Source organism: Sinocyclocheilus grahami, unplaced genomic scaffold, assembly GCF_001515645.1.
Source record: "Sinocyclocheilus grahami isolate Dianchi unplaced genomic scaffold, SAMN03320097.WGS_v1.1 scaffold791.1, whole genome shotgun sequence".
Lineage (NCBI taxonomy): Eukaryota > Metazoa > Chordata > Actinopteri > Cypriniformes > Cyprinidae > Sinocyclocheilus > Sinocyclocheilus grahami.
The window spans coordinates 324,812-343,825 of record NW_015505970.1 but is presented as its reverse complement, the minus strand read 5'-3'; the positions used below and the strand labels follow the sequence as shown (position 1 = coordinate 343,825).

The 19,014-nt window shown below is 36.1% G+C and overlaps 1 protein-coding gene across 1 annotated transcript in view; it reads left to right on the top strand.

Annotated features, from left to right (window-relative positions):
• The window catches only part of LOC107561774 (MAM domain-containing glycosylphosphatidylinositol anchor protein 2-like), a 36,633-nt gene extending 33,718 nt beyond the window's left edge, over positions 1 to 2,915 (top strand). The window contains exon 5 of the mRNA XM_016246252.1: positions 1,636 to 2,915. Within this exon, the coding sequence (XP_016101738.1) occupies positions 1,636 to 1,727 (92 nt within the window). The 3' untranslated portion in view covers positions 1,728 to 2,915. The remainder of the gene's footprint in view (positions 1 to 1,635) is intronic.
• Positions 2,916 to 19,014: the final 16,099 nt, after the last annotated feature.

The window sequence follows — 19,014 nt, the reverse complement described above, 5'->3', positions numbered from 1 at the left end:
TGGTTCAGTCATATGATGATGCCAGCCGCTGTAACCCCATCTGTCTGATCCATTATTTCAGTGTCCCGCGCTCCTTTGTGCCAAACACTCAACAGGAGCACAAAACCATTTACGATAGCATCCCAAGTTCCCTTCTAAAAGGGGTCTGACCCTGCAACTGTTCTGTGGTTGAGGTTAAGAGATGTTTTTCTTAAGAGCATTTTATGAACTACATATTGAGGTAAATTGCACCATTTTGGAGCAATTCTGAATTAGATTTGCAATGCTTTAGGCCTTGAACCAGTCACTTGAACCAGCATGTACAGCTCTCAGTTTGCATAAAATGCAAGTCATAGGTCACATTCACTGTCAGAAATAATGTGCAAAAGTTGTACCTTTACAGCTACAACAGCTTGTCACTGGGGCAGTACCCTTGAAAAGGATATTAGTACAATAGAGTAGTAATACGTACTTCTAGTTTACCCAAAAATTTTAATTCAGTCACCATTTATTCACCACAAGTTGTTCCAAACCTGTATGAGTTTCATTCTTCCGTTGAGCACAAAAGAAGATATTCTGAATAATGTTGGTAACCAAAGAGTTGATGGTAGCCTTTGACTTTCATAGTATGGAAAAAAAATCCTATGGATGTCAATGGCTACCATCAACTGTTTGGATATTAGCATTCTTCAGAATATTTTCTTTCGTGTTCAACAGAAGAAAAGAAACTCATTTTGGGTGAACTATCCCTTTAAGGTCGTCACCTTTTTATTTATATAGCGCTTTTAACAATACAGATTGTGTCAAAGCAACTGAACAGCATTAATTAGGAAAATAGTGTCAATAATGCAAAATGACAATAGTAAACACTAATTTTAAAGGTCCTACTGTGAATCTTTTAGGGGTACAAGGTTTTCCCTTTATGGGTACTGCCTCAGTGACAAGCTGTTGTACCCCTAAAGAAATGCCAATTTTTGCACTTTTTTTCAGAGAGTGTTGGTTTTAGTACTTCCCACATATAATACTTAGATATAATAAAATAGCAATTGGTTTCTCAGGAATGAGCTTTTGTAGAATTGTTGCATTCAAATGTTTAATCGTGTAAAGTGTTGTCCTGAAACACACCAAAAAAAATGTGACCAACAAAATCCCTATCAAAAGTGCCTTGGAAATGATTTGGCAAATTTTTTTTTTTTGGGGGGGGGGGGGGGGGGGTGATTTTTTAACCTTGCCGAACAACAGTTTTCATATGGATGCTTAATATTCAAAGCAGTCCTATAGCTCAACAATAAGGTCATGGGTTGGAATCCCAGGGAATGTTTGGACTGATAGAAATGTATGTTCCTTGAATGCAATGCAACTTGGATAAAAGCATCTGCCATATGCATAAATATAAATATTATTTAGGAGAAACATCTGAGATATTTCAGTGCAACATAGCTGAGAGCCTCATTAAGTCTCCTGAACTATCAGAGAGCAACTTTTGAACAATTTCTTCTGGAGCTGTCATGCTCATGTAGGAGATGCAGCTTTGAATCCCACTCACTCCCACAATACCTTTATGTCCATTTTCCACTGTTCTGTCAATACAAAGTGACAAATGCACAACAATAAAGAAGTTGTTGTGTAATAGAGTGCCTGTCTTTATGTTTACAGCAGTTCTGTCTGGGACACACCAGAGTCTTCACCTTCTTCCTATGATTGTCCAGCTGCTCTGCACCATCTTTCTGACATTCCTCCTCAGATGATACAGATACCCCTCAGCACACACACCGCCAGTGTAGGACGCCCCCACGGCAGCAATAAGAACTGCCCCAAAACATGACCACCCTTCCTGCTACTGCCTCCTCCATTTCCTCCTGTTTCTCATTCCCTTTGTCCCGGCTGCACACCTCCTCTTACCATTCGAGTCTACTGTTTCTTTGGTTTCTCATCATCTTTGTGGTCACTTTTTGAGCTTATATCTGCTAAGTGGCACCTTTTAAGTTTTATGTAAGCATAATTTCCGTTAATTTTGTACATTTCTGTCCATATGTCTTGACATCTTCATCTCAGTCACTCGTGTATGTATCTGACACACCAAAGTGTCAATTATAACCAAAGATGATGGAGGGCTTACAGGATGAACAGATGGCTGAAAGAGCAACAAGGACGTCCTTTCCCCAAATGAACTACTCGTTCCACAGACTCAAGTGCATGGAGATGTGATTTTCTTAAGACACTAAGATTGCAAGGAATAACGAGAGCCGGAACGGATGAGTGAAACAGGTGGTCACGAAGTTACTGATGACCTGAGTGGACCTGTACATGCACGTGTACATGATATATTGGAAAGTATCAAGCTGCAGAAAGGACAAACGGACTCCGACTGCAACTTCTCGGACTATGACAATGTGAAACTAAAGAAGCACAAATTTATATCTTTTTTTTTTTGTAGTTATTTTGGTTCCTTTACTTGGTATCCCGTCAGTCTGGGCTTGCTGTACACTTCTTGATCTTTGGCTTTCTTTACCAGAAACCGCGTGTCACTGCTGCATTGCCGTTCAGTTCGTTCGATTCCCGAAAACGACACAATGTGAACTTTGGACCAGAAGAGCATCAGTTACCTCACCCTCAATCTACAAGAACCATAACGCACCTGGACAACTTATGAGAACGATCACTTTTAGCTTCAATAAAACTGCCGGGAGAGTGTTGACTCACTGGGTCAGTCGTTCTCGTTCAGCAATAGGACCGTACCTCTGACTGCAATGAATATTATTTGGGCACATAGACTCCAACAGATGGACGCCTCTGGACAGACAAACTCCGCTCTTGGCTTTGATGATCAAGAATGTCATTTTGCATAGTGTTAGAGAGAAATCGCATGTGCGTGCTAGCTCCTCAAGGGGTGACATTGACAAACTTCAGACATATTTTATTTTGGAAGTTTTGAGATGGCAAACAAACAGTGTTGACGTGAAAAGTCACGATGTTCCTCATTGAAGTATCCTACAGTAATGCTGCATTCCATTTACATCGGAAAGTTGGAATTTCCAGCTTCCTACTTGGAAAATTGCAATAGAATGCCACTTGAGGTCACTTGAGCTTGAAAATCCTTTTGGTGAGATGCACTTTTAAGCAAATAAAATACATCAATAGGTCAAAGATCTTACATTAAATGATGATAAAACATGTTTAGCAAATGTCTGCAGATAAATGATCCTCTAAGATGATAATCATACACCTGCAGAACAAATGCTAGTACTGCGGTGCATCATTTATGCTCAACATTGGCTGCTAGGGACTTCTTTGTTGACAATCAAAATATGTTCAGCAAACAGTAGCATTGCCATTTAATTTTCTTATATATCATCTTCCAAACTTTAGAGAGAGGAACTCCTTCATGCTTGGAAGTCAGAGATACCAAGTAGGAATATCCCACATCTGACTTTGAATGGAACGCAGCATAAATCACAGATGCCAATGGTTTAAGATTCAGATGCAATATGTTATGAATGATTTTACCTTCAAAAGATTCGAAATGTACGCTACCCTCCCTGGAACTCTTTTTAAAATATGTCACATCAAGCTAAATAACATTTAAGCACATGGTTAGAGTTCTGTAGCAATATGTGATTGTCAGATGTGTAAGCAAACTACCAGGACTGTGTGTGTTCGATCCTTTCTGAAAGCTCAAGTACGTTTCATCACATCTATCATCACTGCAAGGGAAGGGCAGGCACAGAAGAATAAGAGCATATAACGAAAAGAAGGAACCATTTGTGCCTCTGTTTGAGTGTCCTTTATCAGATTTGCGTATGCTTAGATGTTATGGTGCAATCATGTATTCAGTATATATTTCAATTGCTTTGCTCTAGTATTACTCATACTTGTAGTTCCATCCACAGTGGAGCTTTTAGGTAAGTCTGTTTACAAACATAAAATGTGCAAAATGATTTTCCGGCTTGTAATATTCGCTCACGCTCATATTTAACCAGTTCATATGTATCCTAATGTGGCATATGTCTGTCGCTGTTGAAGAGATTATCATAGACACGCTCCTCAGGTAATTCCATAGGTAACAGGGACAGGGCCTGGAGTACTTCAACCCCAGTCCAGGTTCTCCTACAGTTAAAGACTCTCCCGCGGCTGTAATACTGTTCCTCATGTTTGTTACCGTAAACGCTCTGAACTCTTGCACAATGCCTTCACTACATGTCTTGTATAAGCAGCTATTGTTTATAATCCATGCTAAGTTTAGTAGGACCTACTACAGGACACGAACGATTAGATTTAATGCAAGAGGGAAAATGAGAGCGAAACAATAAATGGAGGGTTGTCATTTTACGTTGCAGGATAGTACATTACGTATTCCAAATGTTTCCTTTTGTTTCTTTTAGATATTGAAGTTTTATCATGCAATTCAATGTCGAATTGTTATAAGCTCAAATAGCACAGAGAGTGCACCATCACCCCGATGATGAGCAAATGAATGTGAATGTTAATTTAATTAGAATGTGAAATCTTACTGGCCAGGATTATTTGCATTGTAAATGTGCAAAATTCAATGGAATGGATTTAAATATGGCATGATGTGTTAAGGTGCTTTGCTTAAGAATATCAGCATAGTACAATTTGCCAAAATATATAATAAATGAACACAGAAGAGCCAGGGATATGTAGAAATTGGTGAATGATGGCTGGAAATTCCATGCTGGCTTTTTTTAATGGCTACATTCACATGACCGAATACAACAGAACATATGAAGTTTGAACGCATCTTTAAGAATTGAATTTTTGTTCTAAAATGTTTGACATTTTGGAACATTCTGAATGATTTCATCCTTAAAAATTCTGTGGTCCAAACACTTAAAGGGTTAGTTCACCCAAAAATGAAAATTCTGTCATTAATTACTCACCCTCGTGTTGTTCGAAACCAATCTGAGGGCTCTCTCACCCTCCCATAGACAGCAAGGTAACTACCACATTCAAGGTCCAGAAAAGTACCAAGATGATCGACAAAGTAGTCCGTGTGACATCAGTGGGTCAACTGTAAAGTTATGAAGCTACGAGAATATTTTTTTTGCGCAAAGAAAACAAAAATAACAACTTTATTCCACATTTTCGTCTCTACTGCGTCACTTTGGACGCGCGTTCACGACAGTACCATGCTTCGTAACTTTACAGTTGAACCACTGATGTCACACGGAATACTTTGACGATCATCTTGGTACTTTTCTGGACCTTGAACGTGGTAGTTACCTTGCTGTCTATGGGAGGGCCCTCAGATTTCATCAAAAATATCTTAAATTGTGTTCCGAAGATGAACAAATGTCTTACGGGTTTCAAACAACACGAGGGGGAGTAATTAATGACAGAATTTTCATTTTTGGGTGAAATAACCCTTTAACAGCAAGTCTCATTCTATGGTTATACAATTTAATTTTTTTTTATATACAGGACCGACATCTGTATTGTGTTGCTATGTGAATGTAGCCACTCTCTGAAGCCATCATCAGGCTGGGGGTTGAAGACATCTTGTTGCAATACATTTAATGTAGCATTCGTATTTAGTATATAAAGATCAGGGGCCAATGCAACTTTATTATCGATTGATATGCTACCAATGGGAAATCAATTTGGAACGTTTGACACATTGGTTTTTGTAACTTTTCAGACTCGCTTTTGTGTTCATCTACTATCAGTGACTTCTGATGTATGACTCAAATATGATCAGAGAATGAAGCATAACAACACATGTAGCATTATCGGTGTGAGTAGAGGTGGAATGTACCATGAGAAAGGTCATTTCCTGTTCCTCCCGGAGGACATCAGTAGATTCCCATTTGAAGCACTGGTGAAAGTTCACTATGGATCTTACTGTCACATGCGCTTCTAGCTACTATGATTACTGCGTTATGTTTTATCTGTTGAGAATACATGGGTGAACATTCAGGACATTTCATTCTAAAAAAAAAATAGCATACAGATAATTATGCCTGTAAGCTTTATTATTATTATTATTATATTTTGTATTTTGACATGTCCATGACACTTAAGAGCACTTTATTTTTATTGTAATAATTTTGTTTCACTTTGTGTAATTCTAATTTTGCTTTATATTGTGTCACTTTTGTAATACAGTAAAAATTTACGAAATACAACAAATACAACAACAAAAGTATAACAAAGCACTAGTAAACCTATCAAAAATGAAAATAAAACAGGTCATATTTTAAAATAATTACCCAAATAATTTGGATCTCATACAGAATTTTATTTTTTTAAATAATAATAATAAAAATAATAATAATGCAGTACAATTGCTTAGTATAAAGCATTAAAGGCACGACATACTTTATATTGTAGATTATTATTTAATTTTATTTATTTATTTATTTGAATATTATGTTTTTTCGGTCTTCAAGGTCTCCTTTATGTTCCATTGAAGAAACCCATATGGTTTTAGTAGATGACGGTGAGTAAATGATGACAGGATTTTCATTTTTGAGTGAAATGTTCTTTTAAATCTCTTGAGCTATGAAAGGGCAACCTCTGAGCAATACCAATTCCTTTTGGACTTCATTTTTTATTGCATTTCTTTCTATTGTATTTTTTCCACTTCCACCTCATCTCTTTCTATGGACTCTCATTTGTCCCCTGGTTCTCTCTGGCTCTGTCAGTTCGTCTATATTTACTGCTCCAGCTCCTCCCACACACTCTCATCCTCCGCTCCTGCACTGAGAGACTACAAACGCCATGACACTTGATCACATTTTTAAGCTTATCCTCAGACACCATCATCATTCTTAGAGCCCGAGAAAGCAAGACATGACAGTACAAGGCGCTTACACAAAAATATGATGTCCTGTCACTGAAAAAAAGAAGCAAGAAAACATGCTTGTCTGGTTATGCTTGACTGAGTTCCAATTGGGGAGTTTAATTGCTGGTCGCTATCATCAACGCTGCATTCGAACGGAGGGGGAAAAAATGAGTGGAGACGCCTCAGTGGCCACAGCATTTCAGAGATGTTATTAAAGAGCGGCAACCAGCTGAACTCTGCTACACACGATTTAAGCACTCACATCTCTCTCTAATCAAACGCTCGGATGAAAGAACCTCCTGCCCCCAAAACAATACTCAACTATCACAGGCTAACTAGCTAATGACTAATTAGTTCATGTCCAAGTTCATCCGTCAAGTCACCTGAAAGATAAAGAGAGAGAGATCTATTGCCATTATGTCAATTATTAGTTTTTTTTATGTTAAAAATCTATGTTCAACTTTATTGTGAAGAGTTGACTAAGTAAAACATCATAGTTTTTTCTTCCCAGAATACTGGAAAACATCCTGGCTGTCCAAACATGGCTCTGTTTGTTTGAGTGGGCTGACATGTTAGCATCTGGGCCAAGTAATGAAGCAAGTTTGTTTTTTGGCCTTTTGTTCTGAACCAAGGATGCCTATAGTACCTAGAAGAAACTGCTTACTGACAGGATTATTATAACTAACTGAAAATAGAATTAAAACCACAAAAAAACAATTAATAAAAAAAAAAAAACACACACTTGGAAAAAAAGAACACACACTTGGAAAAAAAGAACATACTGTACATTATTGTTTCTCCTCTATGCCTCGCCTTTCTGAAACTCGACGATTTTTACAAAACTCATCGGTCTGAAAAGCGAGGTGTGCTGTGATTGGCCAGCTATCTAGTGCGTTGTGATTGGCCGAATACCTCAAGCGTGAGACGGAAATGTTACGCCCCTCACCATACTGTTGATGCCGTGTCTGGCCGGAGCGACGAGACAAAAACATTAAAACCCATTACAAACGAGGCATTTGTTGCATCCAGTGGGGACATAATTACTGATTATAATGACTTATACTGTCTTTAAGAGTGAGCCGAGGCGGCGGGGTCGAGAACAGCGGTCCCAGGGAAGGAGCGGTGAAAACGGTGAAAGCCGATCCGGCGATCCACAGCACTAAGTTGATGTATTCCCTCAGCGACCAGCACGGATCAGCTCCAGGCATGACGAAGCAGATATCGTCCTCTTTTGGAAGGCCAAACAAAGTAGTTTCGCTTTCACAACGAAGCACACAGCGTCTTCAGGACATGGCGGCAGCAACAATACTACAGTGAGAATAAAAGTTACGCCTTCTTTCTTTGCGTGAACATTTGGGCGGCGTTATGCAAATCTTCCCACATAGTGAGGTAGATATGTGGGGGCGTGTTCGAACGAGCCGTTTTAGGGGGGTGTGGGTGACTCTTAACTTTTATAAAGACTCTTTGGATTTGAGATTTTAGTCTTTGCAAATTTACAGATCTTCTTTGTGCACCAAGAGCTTGTAACACTCCAAAGAGAAAGGAAAACATGAAATCACATCATATGACCTCTTTAATTTAGTTTAACTTGATATACTAAAACTACAACAAATGAATAAAAACCACACACACACACACACACACACACACACACTTGTTCATTGGTACTCCTATCTGCACTTCAGTCCTATTGAGATCAAGTCATATTACTAGTTTGCAAAACTTTTTTTTCTGCTTTTTAACTATACAATCATTAGGCTAAAAGTAAATATATAGATAAATAAATAAATCTTTATTTAAAAAAAAAAATTCAAACTGATTGATTATTGGTCTCTACACCAGAGCCATACATGCCATGTAAAAATGTCCTTAAGTCCATTTAATGTTTTAAAAGCTCTCCAAAAATAAATAAAACTATATAAATAATAATACTAATACATTTTCCAATTTTGTTTTGTTTTAATGGTGCAGAAATTACCCACTTAAGCTTTAAACTATGATTATAAAAAAACTCTCTGATACACACTGAGAAACTGCAAAATCACGTAATTTATATTCCTTTATTTGAGAGGAGAGACCTACATTTCTCCTCAGTCTTTCTCAGTTTAAGTGATATTATGTCCTTGTAAGTTACATTTCTCCCTCAAAGCGGAGATTCTCTCATAATGCCCAGTACATGCAAGGTCTCCTACTGTACCTCAGGATGCGTTTTCCTTATTCATTCTCTGTAAGGCCTTGCTACTTTAAAAAAGTTTAATTTAATAGAAGGAGAAATTAAGAAATATTTCTGTGTTTGGAGGGAATTTAATTGTCTGCACCAATTCTACCTCTTTTAAATCAGTGTTGAAATTAATTCCTGGGAACAGAAAGTGTCCTGCAGATGATGCTGATTTTTTAATGACGGGTCACCAAAGCATTAATACTAAAGTTTCTGAAATAAACAGAATATAAATAAAATCAATACAGGGGAGACATTTAAATGTATATGCAATATTTAAATATTGTATGACAGCACATGAATAAACAACAATTTGAATATGACTACAAAGCCAACCACTCTGTATACACTACCACTACATGTTCTACAATATCACAATATGCTCACATTACAGATAAATATCAATATTAATGCAATTAGAATATCAAGTTTCATACAAAATCAATGGAACTAAAATGTTTTACCAATAGTGAATTTTTTAAATATCAAATCAATATACAACAACAAAAGTATAACAATACCAATAATATCCCATACGGCAAGAAAAAATTATAATAAATAAAAAGGTAAAGTAAAGTAAAATAAAATACAAACTAAATAGATTAATAAATATTTTTTTTAATCTGACAAAAAATATTTTAAATATATGCTATGTTGTAAACAGTGAAGCTATATGAAATATATTTTTTGAAATTAAAGATATATTTAATTTCAACCTTCATATAAAAATGTATATTTCAAAATGTATTTCATGGACAAGAAAATACATTTCTAATCTTACGCTCTGGAACATTTACATTTACTGTAGGCTATATGTTTTGATATTGATTTAATAGTGTTATTTTTGACATTATGATATTGATTTTTTTTTAACACTGTAAACTGTAACTGTGTTCCTAGCTGATTTTTATTAATATATGTTCAGGTATAAAATAAAGTCTGGGACACATGTGAATGTATTTTCTTGAGTTGAAAAGGGCAAAATATATATTTTAAATGTGTTTAATATTATTGTGTAGAGTGATCAGATGCATTTTAAATAATTACTAAAAGCTTCATTGGCCAAAACATTTATTTTCACCAAAAAAAAAAAAAAAATCAGCTAACATTAATTGACTAATCATATCAGCAGCACATGTGAAGGTGTGAATGTGTACTAGTCAGGTGAAATCACTATCATACTAATTAGATTGTAAGAGCAGACTGATTGCTAAAAAAGGAGGGAAGAAGCGCTTCCAATCATTGTGTTCTTGTTAGCAATGGTTACCTCCAAAGAAACACGTGCAGCCATCATCGCTTTGCATCAAAATGCCCTCACATGCCAGGAAATTGCTACAAAGAATATTGCACCTGAAAGAACCATTTACCGGATCATCAAGAACTTCAAGGAGAGAGGTTCGACTGCGGTGAAGAAGTCTTCAGGACGTCCCAGAGTGTCCAGCAAGCGCCAGGACCATCTCCTCCTGAGGAGTCAGCTGGAATCGTGTCACCAGCAGTGCAGAGCTTGCTCAGGAATGGCAGCAGGTTGGTGTGAGAGCATCTGCACACACAGTGAGGCCAAGGCCTGGTGTCAAGAAGGGCAGCAATGAAGCCACTTCTCTCCAAGAAAAACATCAAGGACAGACTGACATTCTGCAGGAAGTGCAAGGATTGGACAGCAGAAGACTGGTGCAAAGTTATTTTCTCTGATGAAGCTCCCTTCCAACTGTTTGGGACATCTGGAAAATCGATTGTTCGGAGAAGAAAAGGTGAATGCTACCATGAGACCTGTGTTGTGCCAACAGTGAAGCATCCTGAGACCATCCATGTGTGGGGTTGCTTTTCAACCAAGGGAGTGGGCCCTCTCATAATTATGCCCAAAAACACTGCCATAAATAAAGAATGGTATCAAAACGTCCTGCAAGAGAAACTTCTTCCAATGATCCATGAGCAATTTGGTAATGACCTGTGCATTTTCCAGGAGGATGGAGCACCATGTCACAAGAGTAATAAAGAAGTGGCTTGAAGATCATTACATTGAAATTTTGGATCCGCCTTTAAAGCTTATGATATGCTTATCAATGTTTTTCTGAAAAGCGAGGTGCGCTCTGATTGGCCAGCTATCCAGTGCGTTGTGATTGGCCGAATACCTCAAGCGTGTGACAGAAATGTTACGCCCCTTGCCATACTGTGATGTTGTGTCCCGGCACGACGAGATAAAACCCATTACAAACGAGGCATTTGTTGCATCCAGTGGGGACATAATTACTGATTATAATGACTTAAACTGTCTTTTTACACGTTGCGTTGCATATCACACCGCGTAAACCTAAAACCATGTCTGCATTTGTGATCAGAGAAATGACAAACAACAAGCGCTACTCTACACTGCTCTAAACTCGCGTTTGAATCGTCAGTGGCAAATCCTTTAAATATGAAAACGTACTTACAGGCTGTGAGTCAGAAGCGCCAGACTGTCTGTCCTTGCAAAGTTGGAATTGCCCCACTTTGTAGAAACAGCCTTTGCACAGACGGCATTGTAGGCTACTCTCCCAGGTTCAGCAAACAGTCCTCCGTCAAATGTACTGCACACATCTGCAGTAACATTTGGGTTGAACTGTTCTGGAACAGTGTTGTAAATACAACTTAACCTCTGATTTCCAGTTTTGTCCTCTTCTGGAAAGTTAAAATAAGTATTTTCGCTTTCACAATGAAACACATAGCATCTCCATGACATGGCAACAATACTACAGCGAGAATCAAAGTTATGCCTTCTTTCTTTGCGTAAACATTTGGGCGTGTTATGCAAATCTTCCCACACAGTGACGTAGACGTGGGGGCATGTTTAAACGAGGCGTTTTAGGAAGGCATGGACGAGTCTTAACTTTTATAAAGAATATCTCTTTGGGTTTGAGACTTTAGTCTTTGCAACTTTAGGGATCTTATCTATGAACGGACAGCTCCAACACTCCAAAGAGAAAGGAAAACTTGAAATTGCATCATATGACCCCTTTAATAAATGCTTTAGAAGTATTTTTTTTGTTAGTTCATGTTAACTAATGTTAACATCTGGAACCTCATTGTAAAGTGTTACCAACATTTCAATAAAAAAAAGGTGAATCAGACTTTTTTACATTTTCAGTTGTACATTATCGATAAATGTGCATTATCAGTAATTTATGTTATGTTGAAATGAAACAATTCCACAAACTCATATCTGTCATATACTGTACACTTTTAATTCTCCAAGTTGTTTTTATGCATATGTGCTGTTATTTGAAGATGGTAAATATTTGGCAGACGAAAACCACGTGTTTGTTTTACTGATATAATTACTGACATTATGCAAGACGTGTAGCTGTGCAACAGGCCGAAGGTGAAAATAAGAATGGCACGAAGACGAGACGTCTTAAAATACTCTATATCAGATCTTTTCATCTTGCCAAAGCACAACTATGCATATGAAGTGAATGAGACATCTCTCTCTCTCAAGCAGGAGCACTGGTCCTGGGTTTCTGAGGTTTTCTCTCAGAACTTTATTAACAGAGATTTACTCCTACGAGTCTTTCATGGACCTGACTTGCATCTCAAACACCTTCACTCATTCCCTTGCTGCCTCTAAATGCCCCGCTGCAATCGCCCGTGCGGCTCAATTTCACCAACAAATGCGTCTAACAGAGTCTGGTTAGGTGGGCCCCGGTGAGCCGAGGCCCTAAATTGAAGAGGAATTGGGTTTCTAACAAGACTCCAGAGCTCTGGTTAGCTTTGACAAGCCTCTCCGAAAACACAAGCATTAAAGCGCTCCGCGGCTGACATGCACATTAAGACGGGCCACTGTGTTTTGCAGAGGAGAAACGAACCTCATGGGACCGAACTGGAGCGGCCAGGCTAACTCCAATGTTCTACATTATACTTCACTCTCATGTTGTTCTGCAATTTTGTTCATTTGGCGTTTTTCTCAAAGCAATTTCTGTTGGTTTAGGATCATTATTTAACTGCCTCCCTTATTCCACCTCAATGCAATGTTGCACAGTTTTCCCCAATCAAACATCATCTTTCATTAAGCATTTTCATTACGTCTCATTTAGTCATTTAGCAGATAATTGTATTCAAAGTGAAATGCAAATTAGGAAAAGCACAAGGAATTTCTTAAACATATGCCAATGATATTAGCAGCACTGGAATAAATAAATAATAAATTAATAAACTGCCAATTATAAGTATCTGCCGAATCTGAAGTCACAACAAAAATGACTTCCACTCAAACTAAAGTAGTGAAATTATGTATAATTCATCCCTACATTCATTAAATAGTGATAAAAGTAAAATAATCAATATGATTTACATCTTTGCTAATTTTGAGTTTAATCATTTATCCAATATATTAAGATATGAATGAAGAAAGGCTCATTAGATTAATTAAGAGCTTACAGAAGAGGTGTGTCTTCAGCCATTCCTTCAATATTTTTCATTAAAACAACATTAACACAAATTATATATTCTATACTCTCTCTCTCGCTCTCTCTCTCTACACACACACAAGTGATAATTTTGACAGCAAATTTTGATTTAGTTTTAGTCATAATCTTTTGACTAAAATGCTATTTCGTTTTAGTCATATTTTAATTATCTGAATTGTTTTTAGTTTTAGTCTAGTTTTAGTCAACTAAATCTACAGTAAATTTGGTCAGCTAAATTCTAATGGGTTTAGTTTAGAAATGGAATCGAGATCACGATTCGACAGAAGCTGCGATTCTCATGCGTATCTTTCAGTGAAGCACGGTTCTGTGATCAGCAGTAAATCTCCATCCAAAGGCCAGAGGGCGCTCTCGCGCTGAAACTCCAAATACGCCTCGCAGAAGAAACCAAGAAAATCGCTGCAGCTGAATAAACACAAGATTCAACTGCTTTCATTGATTCAACGTGACTAATAAACACACGACTACAGCAATATACGGTTTATCTGAGTTCTTATTACTATAATTTTCATTAAAATAAAGTATGTTTATAATGCAATGCCTTTATCATTGCTTAAATACTATATCACTATCAAAATGTGCATGACAATCGCATTTGATTAATCGTGCAGCCCTAGGTTTGATATTACGGTTTTATCATGATAGACACCGATTTAACTATGGTGACACACAACATGCCTTTATGATAAGATTTAATAAAACCACTTCTCATAAAGAACAAGAACATGGTCTTCTTTTTAATGAAATACCAATGGTTATATAGGCTAATTATGAATTCTTTATAACAACTTGTTTACCATATTCTTCATTCTTTCAAGCAGACATATTTATTTCTATAAATACATTCAGATTAATCTTTAGGGCTACTAAAGTTTTTCAGTCAAGAGCATCAATTCTTAAACCATTTGTAACTCAAATCAGTTGTTTCATCTAAAATCAACACCAGAACCATCTATCTTCACCTTCCTTCTGCAGTAGCAGATTTAGTTAATATATCCTCCCCGAAAAAAATTACTTTCCAAAATATACAAAATTATAACAAATTCAAATAAAATCATAATTTTACCAACAATCAAATGGGAATAAGACCTTTCTATTGCTCCTGATACCGACTTCTGGACTCAGATTTGTAAAAATATGCTCTGCTCACAAAAAAAATTGTCCGGACACATATATCCATGCCACATGGCACTGCCCACCCATTAAACACTTTTGGTAAGACGTCACAGCATCCCTATCCCGCCTCCTGGGCTGCCACATCCCATTATCCCCCTTACTCTGTCTACTAGGTGATCTATCAACTCTCAATCAGGAAATAATAAACAAAAGGACTCCTCGTAGCTTTAGCCATCGCCAAAAAAATGATCTTCTTGAACTGGAAATCCCGAAACACTATTCACATAACACATTGGAAAAATTTGCTCACAGATTACATTTCCCTAGAACATTTCTCACCTCCTTACAACTATACTTCGGAACCACAACACTCCAGATCAGACCTCCTTCAACTTTTACAAATCTGACACACTCATCCTAATAATTTATTTATTCGCATATTATTATTATACATATTTATACAAGGTTTTAATAATACTATGAGTGTATTCAATATTGTTTTCAATATTATTATTATCATTATCATTATTAATATCATAGAAACATTGAGCAGTAATAAGATGATGTTGATGGGATGATATTTTATATAAGGACGGTAATGGTTTAATGAAGATCATAACACTAAATATATATACCTAAAATATATTGTGATACACATTTAAATAGATATTTTGTTCGGTTGCCAGGTACATTTAAAAGTACATTCGCAATCATTGATCAGATTGGATTGATTTACATTAACGGAGGTAAAACTGACAGTGTGACAATCATCTCAGGCACAGACTGATGGCAAGTAATGTCTGGCTTTAGTCTCTCTGGGAGTTTTCTGTATTAGAAAGTCAGAGCTAAAGTCACGCAGCCATCGAGTCCTTGTGAAGGAGAGCAAGAAACAAACTCAGAGAATCACAGGAAAAACACCTTCCTGTTTAATTTGCAGACCCTCTAAAACAAGAGTGCAGCTTAATGAATTGGAAATGGTATTATTCACTGGAGAACATGAAAGCAAACACGGCAGAGCATGGAGAAATTTATGCATATAGAAATTTATTTTATCATGTCCGGGAAAACACACCAACGCTTGAGTGGAAATGAGATCTCAGACGTGAGAAGCTTAAAATATGATGAGATGGGGAGGGGGGTAACACTAGCAGGGAGTCCTGATTGATTAATAATAGACCAGCAGAAAAACCTTCGCATCTGATAACACAATCAACTCCAAATCACATGGGATACCCCAGGGAACGGGTTTGTACCATATTTAGTGTTGAAAGAAGAGAAGTGGAGAGAAAACATTTATGTGATGCAACAGGTGTCTTGATGACAGGAGCAACCTCAACACCAACATGTGCAGTGTGAACACATGTGATTAATGTAAAGAGCAAGAGTCTCATCCACACTTTAATGATAAAAACAATGGGCTCGAACGTCTACACAAAAGTCTCACCAAATATTACCTTTATTGATTTGCTAATATTTGGTTGCAGCAAATATTAGCAAAAGAAACTGGGCACAGATGAGCTCTCCTATTCTCCTTCATGCTTTCAACTTTATTAATGACAAAGGCACAAAGAAAGTGAACATTACTTTCTGTTGTAATTAGTGGCTCATGCTAAAGGTGAGCATCACTATTATGATTGCTCATATACAAGCTTAGGGGGTTTGTTCTAAACTTTGGCACACCGTATGTCTGACAAGGTTTGTGTTATTTTTATAATTACATATGATTTTCACCTGGAGGATGCTATAATGAGAGAAAATATCCCATACACTTTTAAGACCAGAATATATATATAGAGAGAGATTTGGGGGTGCAACTACAGCAACATGCTAAAAACCCTCAGTGGAAACATAAATATGAACAGATTATTATATTTATCTACATTTAGCAGTTTTTTAAATATACTATTATAAGTTTTATTGTTAATTTCAATTATATTTTTAATTTTCATTTTAATTGTACTTTAGGTTTTAGTATTTTATGTTATTTTATCATTATTATTTATTAATATTATTTTATTTTATATTTTAGTTGGTTGCCCAAGTTAACATTTCCAATTTTCTAAAGTTTTTCATTTAATATCTATATTTTACATAATTTATATAAGCCTTATTTCTATTAAAAAAATGTTTTATTTGTTAATAACAACAATGACATTTATATAATTTTCTTTTTAAATATTAATAACTATAATAACTCATATAATTCTAATAACTAATATAATCCTTCGATTTTTTGATTAGACACTTCTGAGCATTTACCTTGAGTTTTTTCTCATATCTTTCGCATGTTGTTTTTTTAAATGGGAGGTTAAAACTAAAATTAATATTTAAAGTTGTACTTTGAAGAATTTTTTTTAAATTATTAATTATTGCATTTATTGCAATAAAATTTAGTTGTTTGTCTGCCCTGGTATAGAAATTAATTTAGACCAAATAAAACGATTAAAACACAAAAATAAAGGCAATAGACAGAAAATACACATACAGCTGCAAATCTGAATACTATTAGTTCCTAATCAGAGAACATCACCGTAACTATGTGTATATGCTAACTAATGCAAATTATTGTTTATCAAGCCATTACATACATTTTGAATCCTAACATAGAAAAGAGAAAGTAGAAAGTAGAGGAGTCTGAAAAGTGGCATATTGTGAATATTACTTATTTTACAGATGCAGTCACAATAGCTAGAGGGGCCACAAGCATGCAGGTGTGTGTGTGTGTGTTTGAAAGCCTAACCTATCAGTGAATCTCTTAAATGTCATGTGTAGAGTACTGGAGAGGACTCTCTTTAGCGCAGCTCTCCTGAGAAATACTGTTTCTGTGCCCGACAAAAGATAGATATGAAATAAATACACTTACATTTACATACTCAATATCTACAACCTGTAGTTCTAAATCATGTTAAACAAACTATGCCACAGTACCGTGGGTGGAAATAAGTTGACGACTTGTTAAAAATGCTATTATTTACACACACTCTCAGAAACAAAGGTACAAACGCTATCACTGGGTTGGTACCATTTCAAAAGGTAAACCTTTGTTCCTTATTTACCCCTAAAAGGTGAATATTAGTACTTTAAAGGTACATATTAGTATCTCAAGTGTACATATAAGTATCTTAATGGTTGTATTAGTCTATATTAGTACCTTTCGAAAGGGTACCGCCCCAGTGACAGCTTTTGCAATTTTATTTATTTATTTATTTTTCTGCGAGTGCAGGCTGCCTCTAAAAGCTTAGGGAGTTTACCTGTTGCCTTGCTAGCCTATCAGCCAATGGCTTTGCAGGCAGTGTTTGCCCATGTAATAAATGGACTTCTGAGGCAGCATAATGGTTTAATGATCTACAACAAAACAGAGACAGCTTTGGTTCAAAAACAACTAAATATCAACAAAGCCACAGCTAAAACTCAACATTAATAATCACAGTCTTTATTCTAATTTGAAGAGCTCTGATGACATATCTGTGAAATTTTTTCAGACAGAGTGAGATCAAAGGATGTGTTGAAGACTGTTTACCAGTTAGAGTAAAAAAAAAATCTTATTGTATTATTGTATTAAAAGCAGTATTATATTATGAGAAAGAGATGGACTGAGCGGGTGTGATTACCTGCATCTGATACAGCATTCATTCTTCAGCTCACTTTCATATTCACAATAAAACATTCGTTTGAATGTCCACCAGAAAGCATAACACAGAAAGCAATATCTTTGTCGTACTGTCCTTTCATCTGTTAAGAGTGATTTCCGATGACAGCGCTGCTCACTGCATTTGTTAACTGCGTCTTACAAGCTGTTATTAAAAGTAAAAATAACTTCCTTGTTTACAACCCTGTTTCAGTCTCTTTCAATATAAAAGTCTTAAAAAAAACTGCACCAATGGGGAAATGGTGGCATTACATTCGATTTAATTTATTTCTTTCCAACAGAGAGCATTAATCTGCCTTCATTCTTTGGATTTTAAATGTCTTCGCTGAGTTTGCTTAATTTTTTATTTATATAATGCATTCATTAAAAAAGAAAAGAAAATGTGTTGTTTTATCTATTTTTTTTAATTATTATTTTATATAGAAATAAATATTGTAGAATTTAGAGATTAATATTTTTTACAAAATAGTTTTGATAATGCATGTATTTTATATAAATATACATGTTTGTGCAGACAGGTAGCTAATATTTAAATAAACATGAATGTTTGTTGAATCAAAAAAGTGCAGGGGATGGTAGCACTTTAAATAAAGCATAAATGAGTCCCCTGTACTTTTTCACTGGACAAGTGTGTTTATGTTTATTCAAATATTAGCTATAGTATTCTATGCCCATTGCCACAGCATAGAAAATCAATCAGAATTACCCTGGAATTTTGCACAACCAAATTTTCTTCAGCAAATCTTTTTATGCATATAGCATATGCATCACACATCTTGTGTTTCTGCTT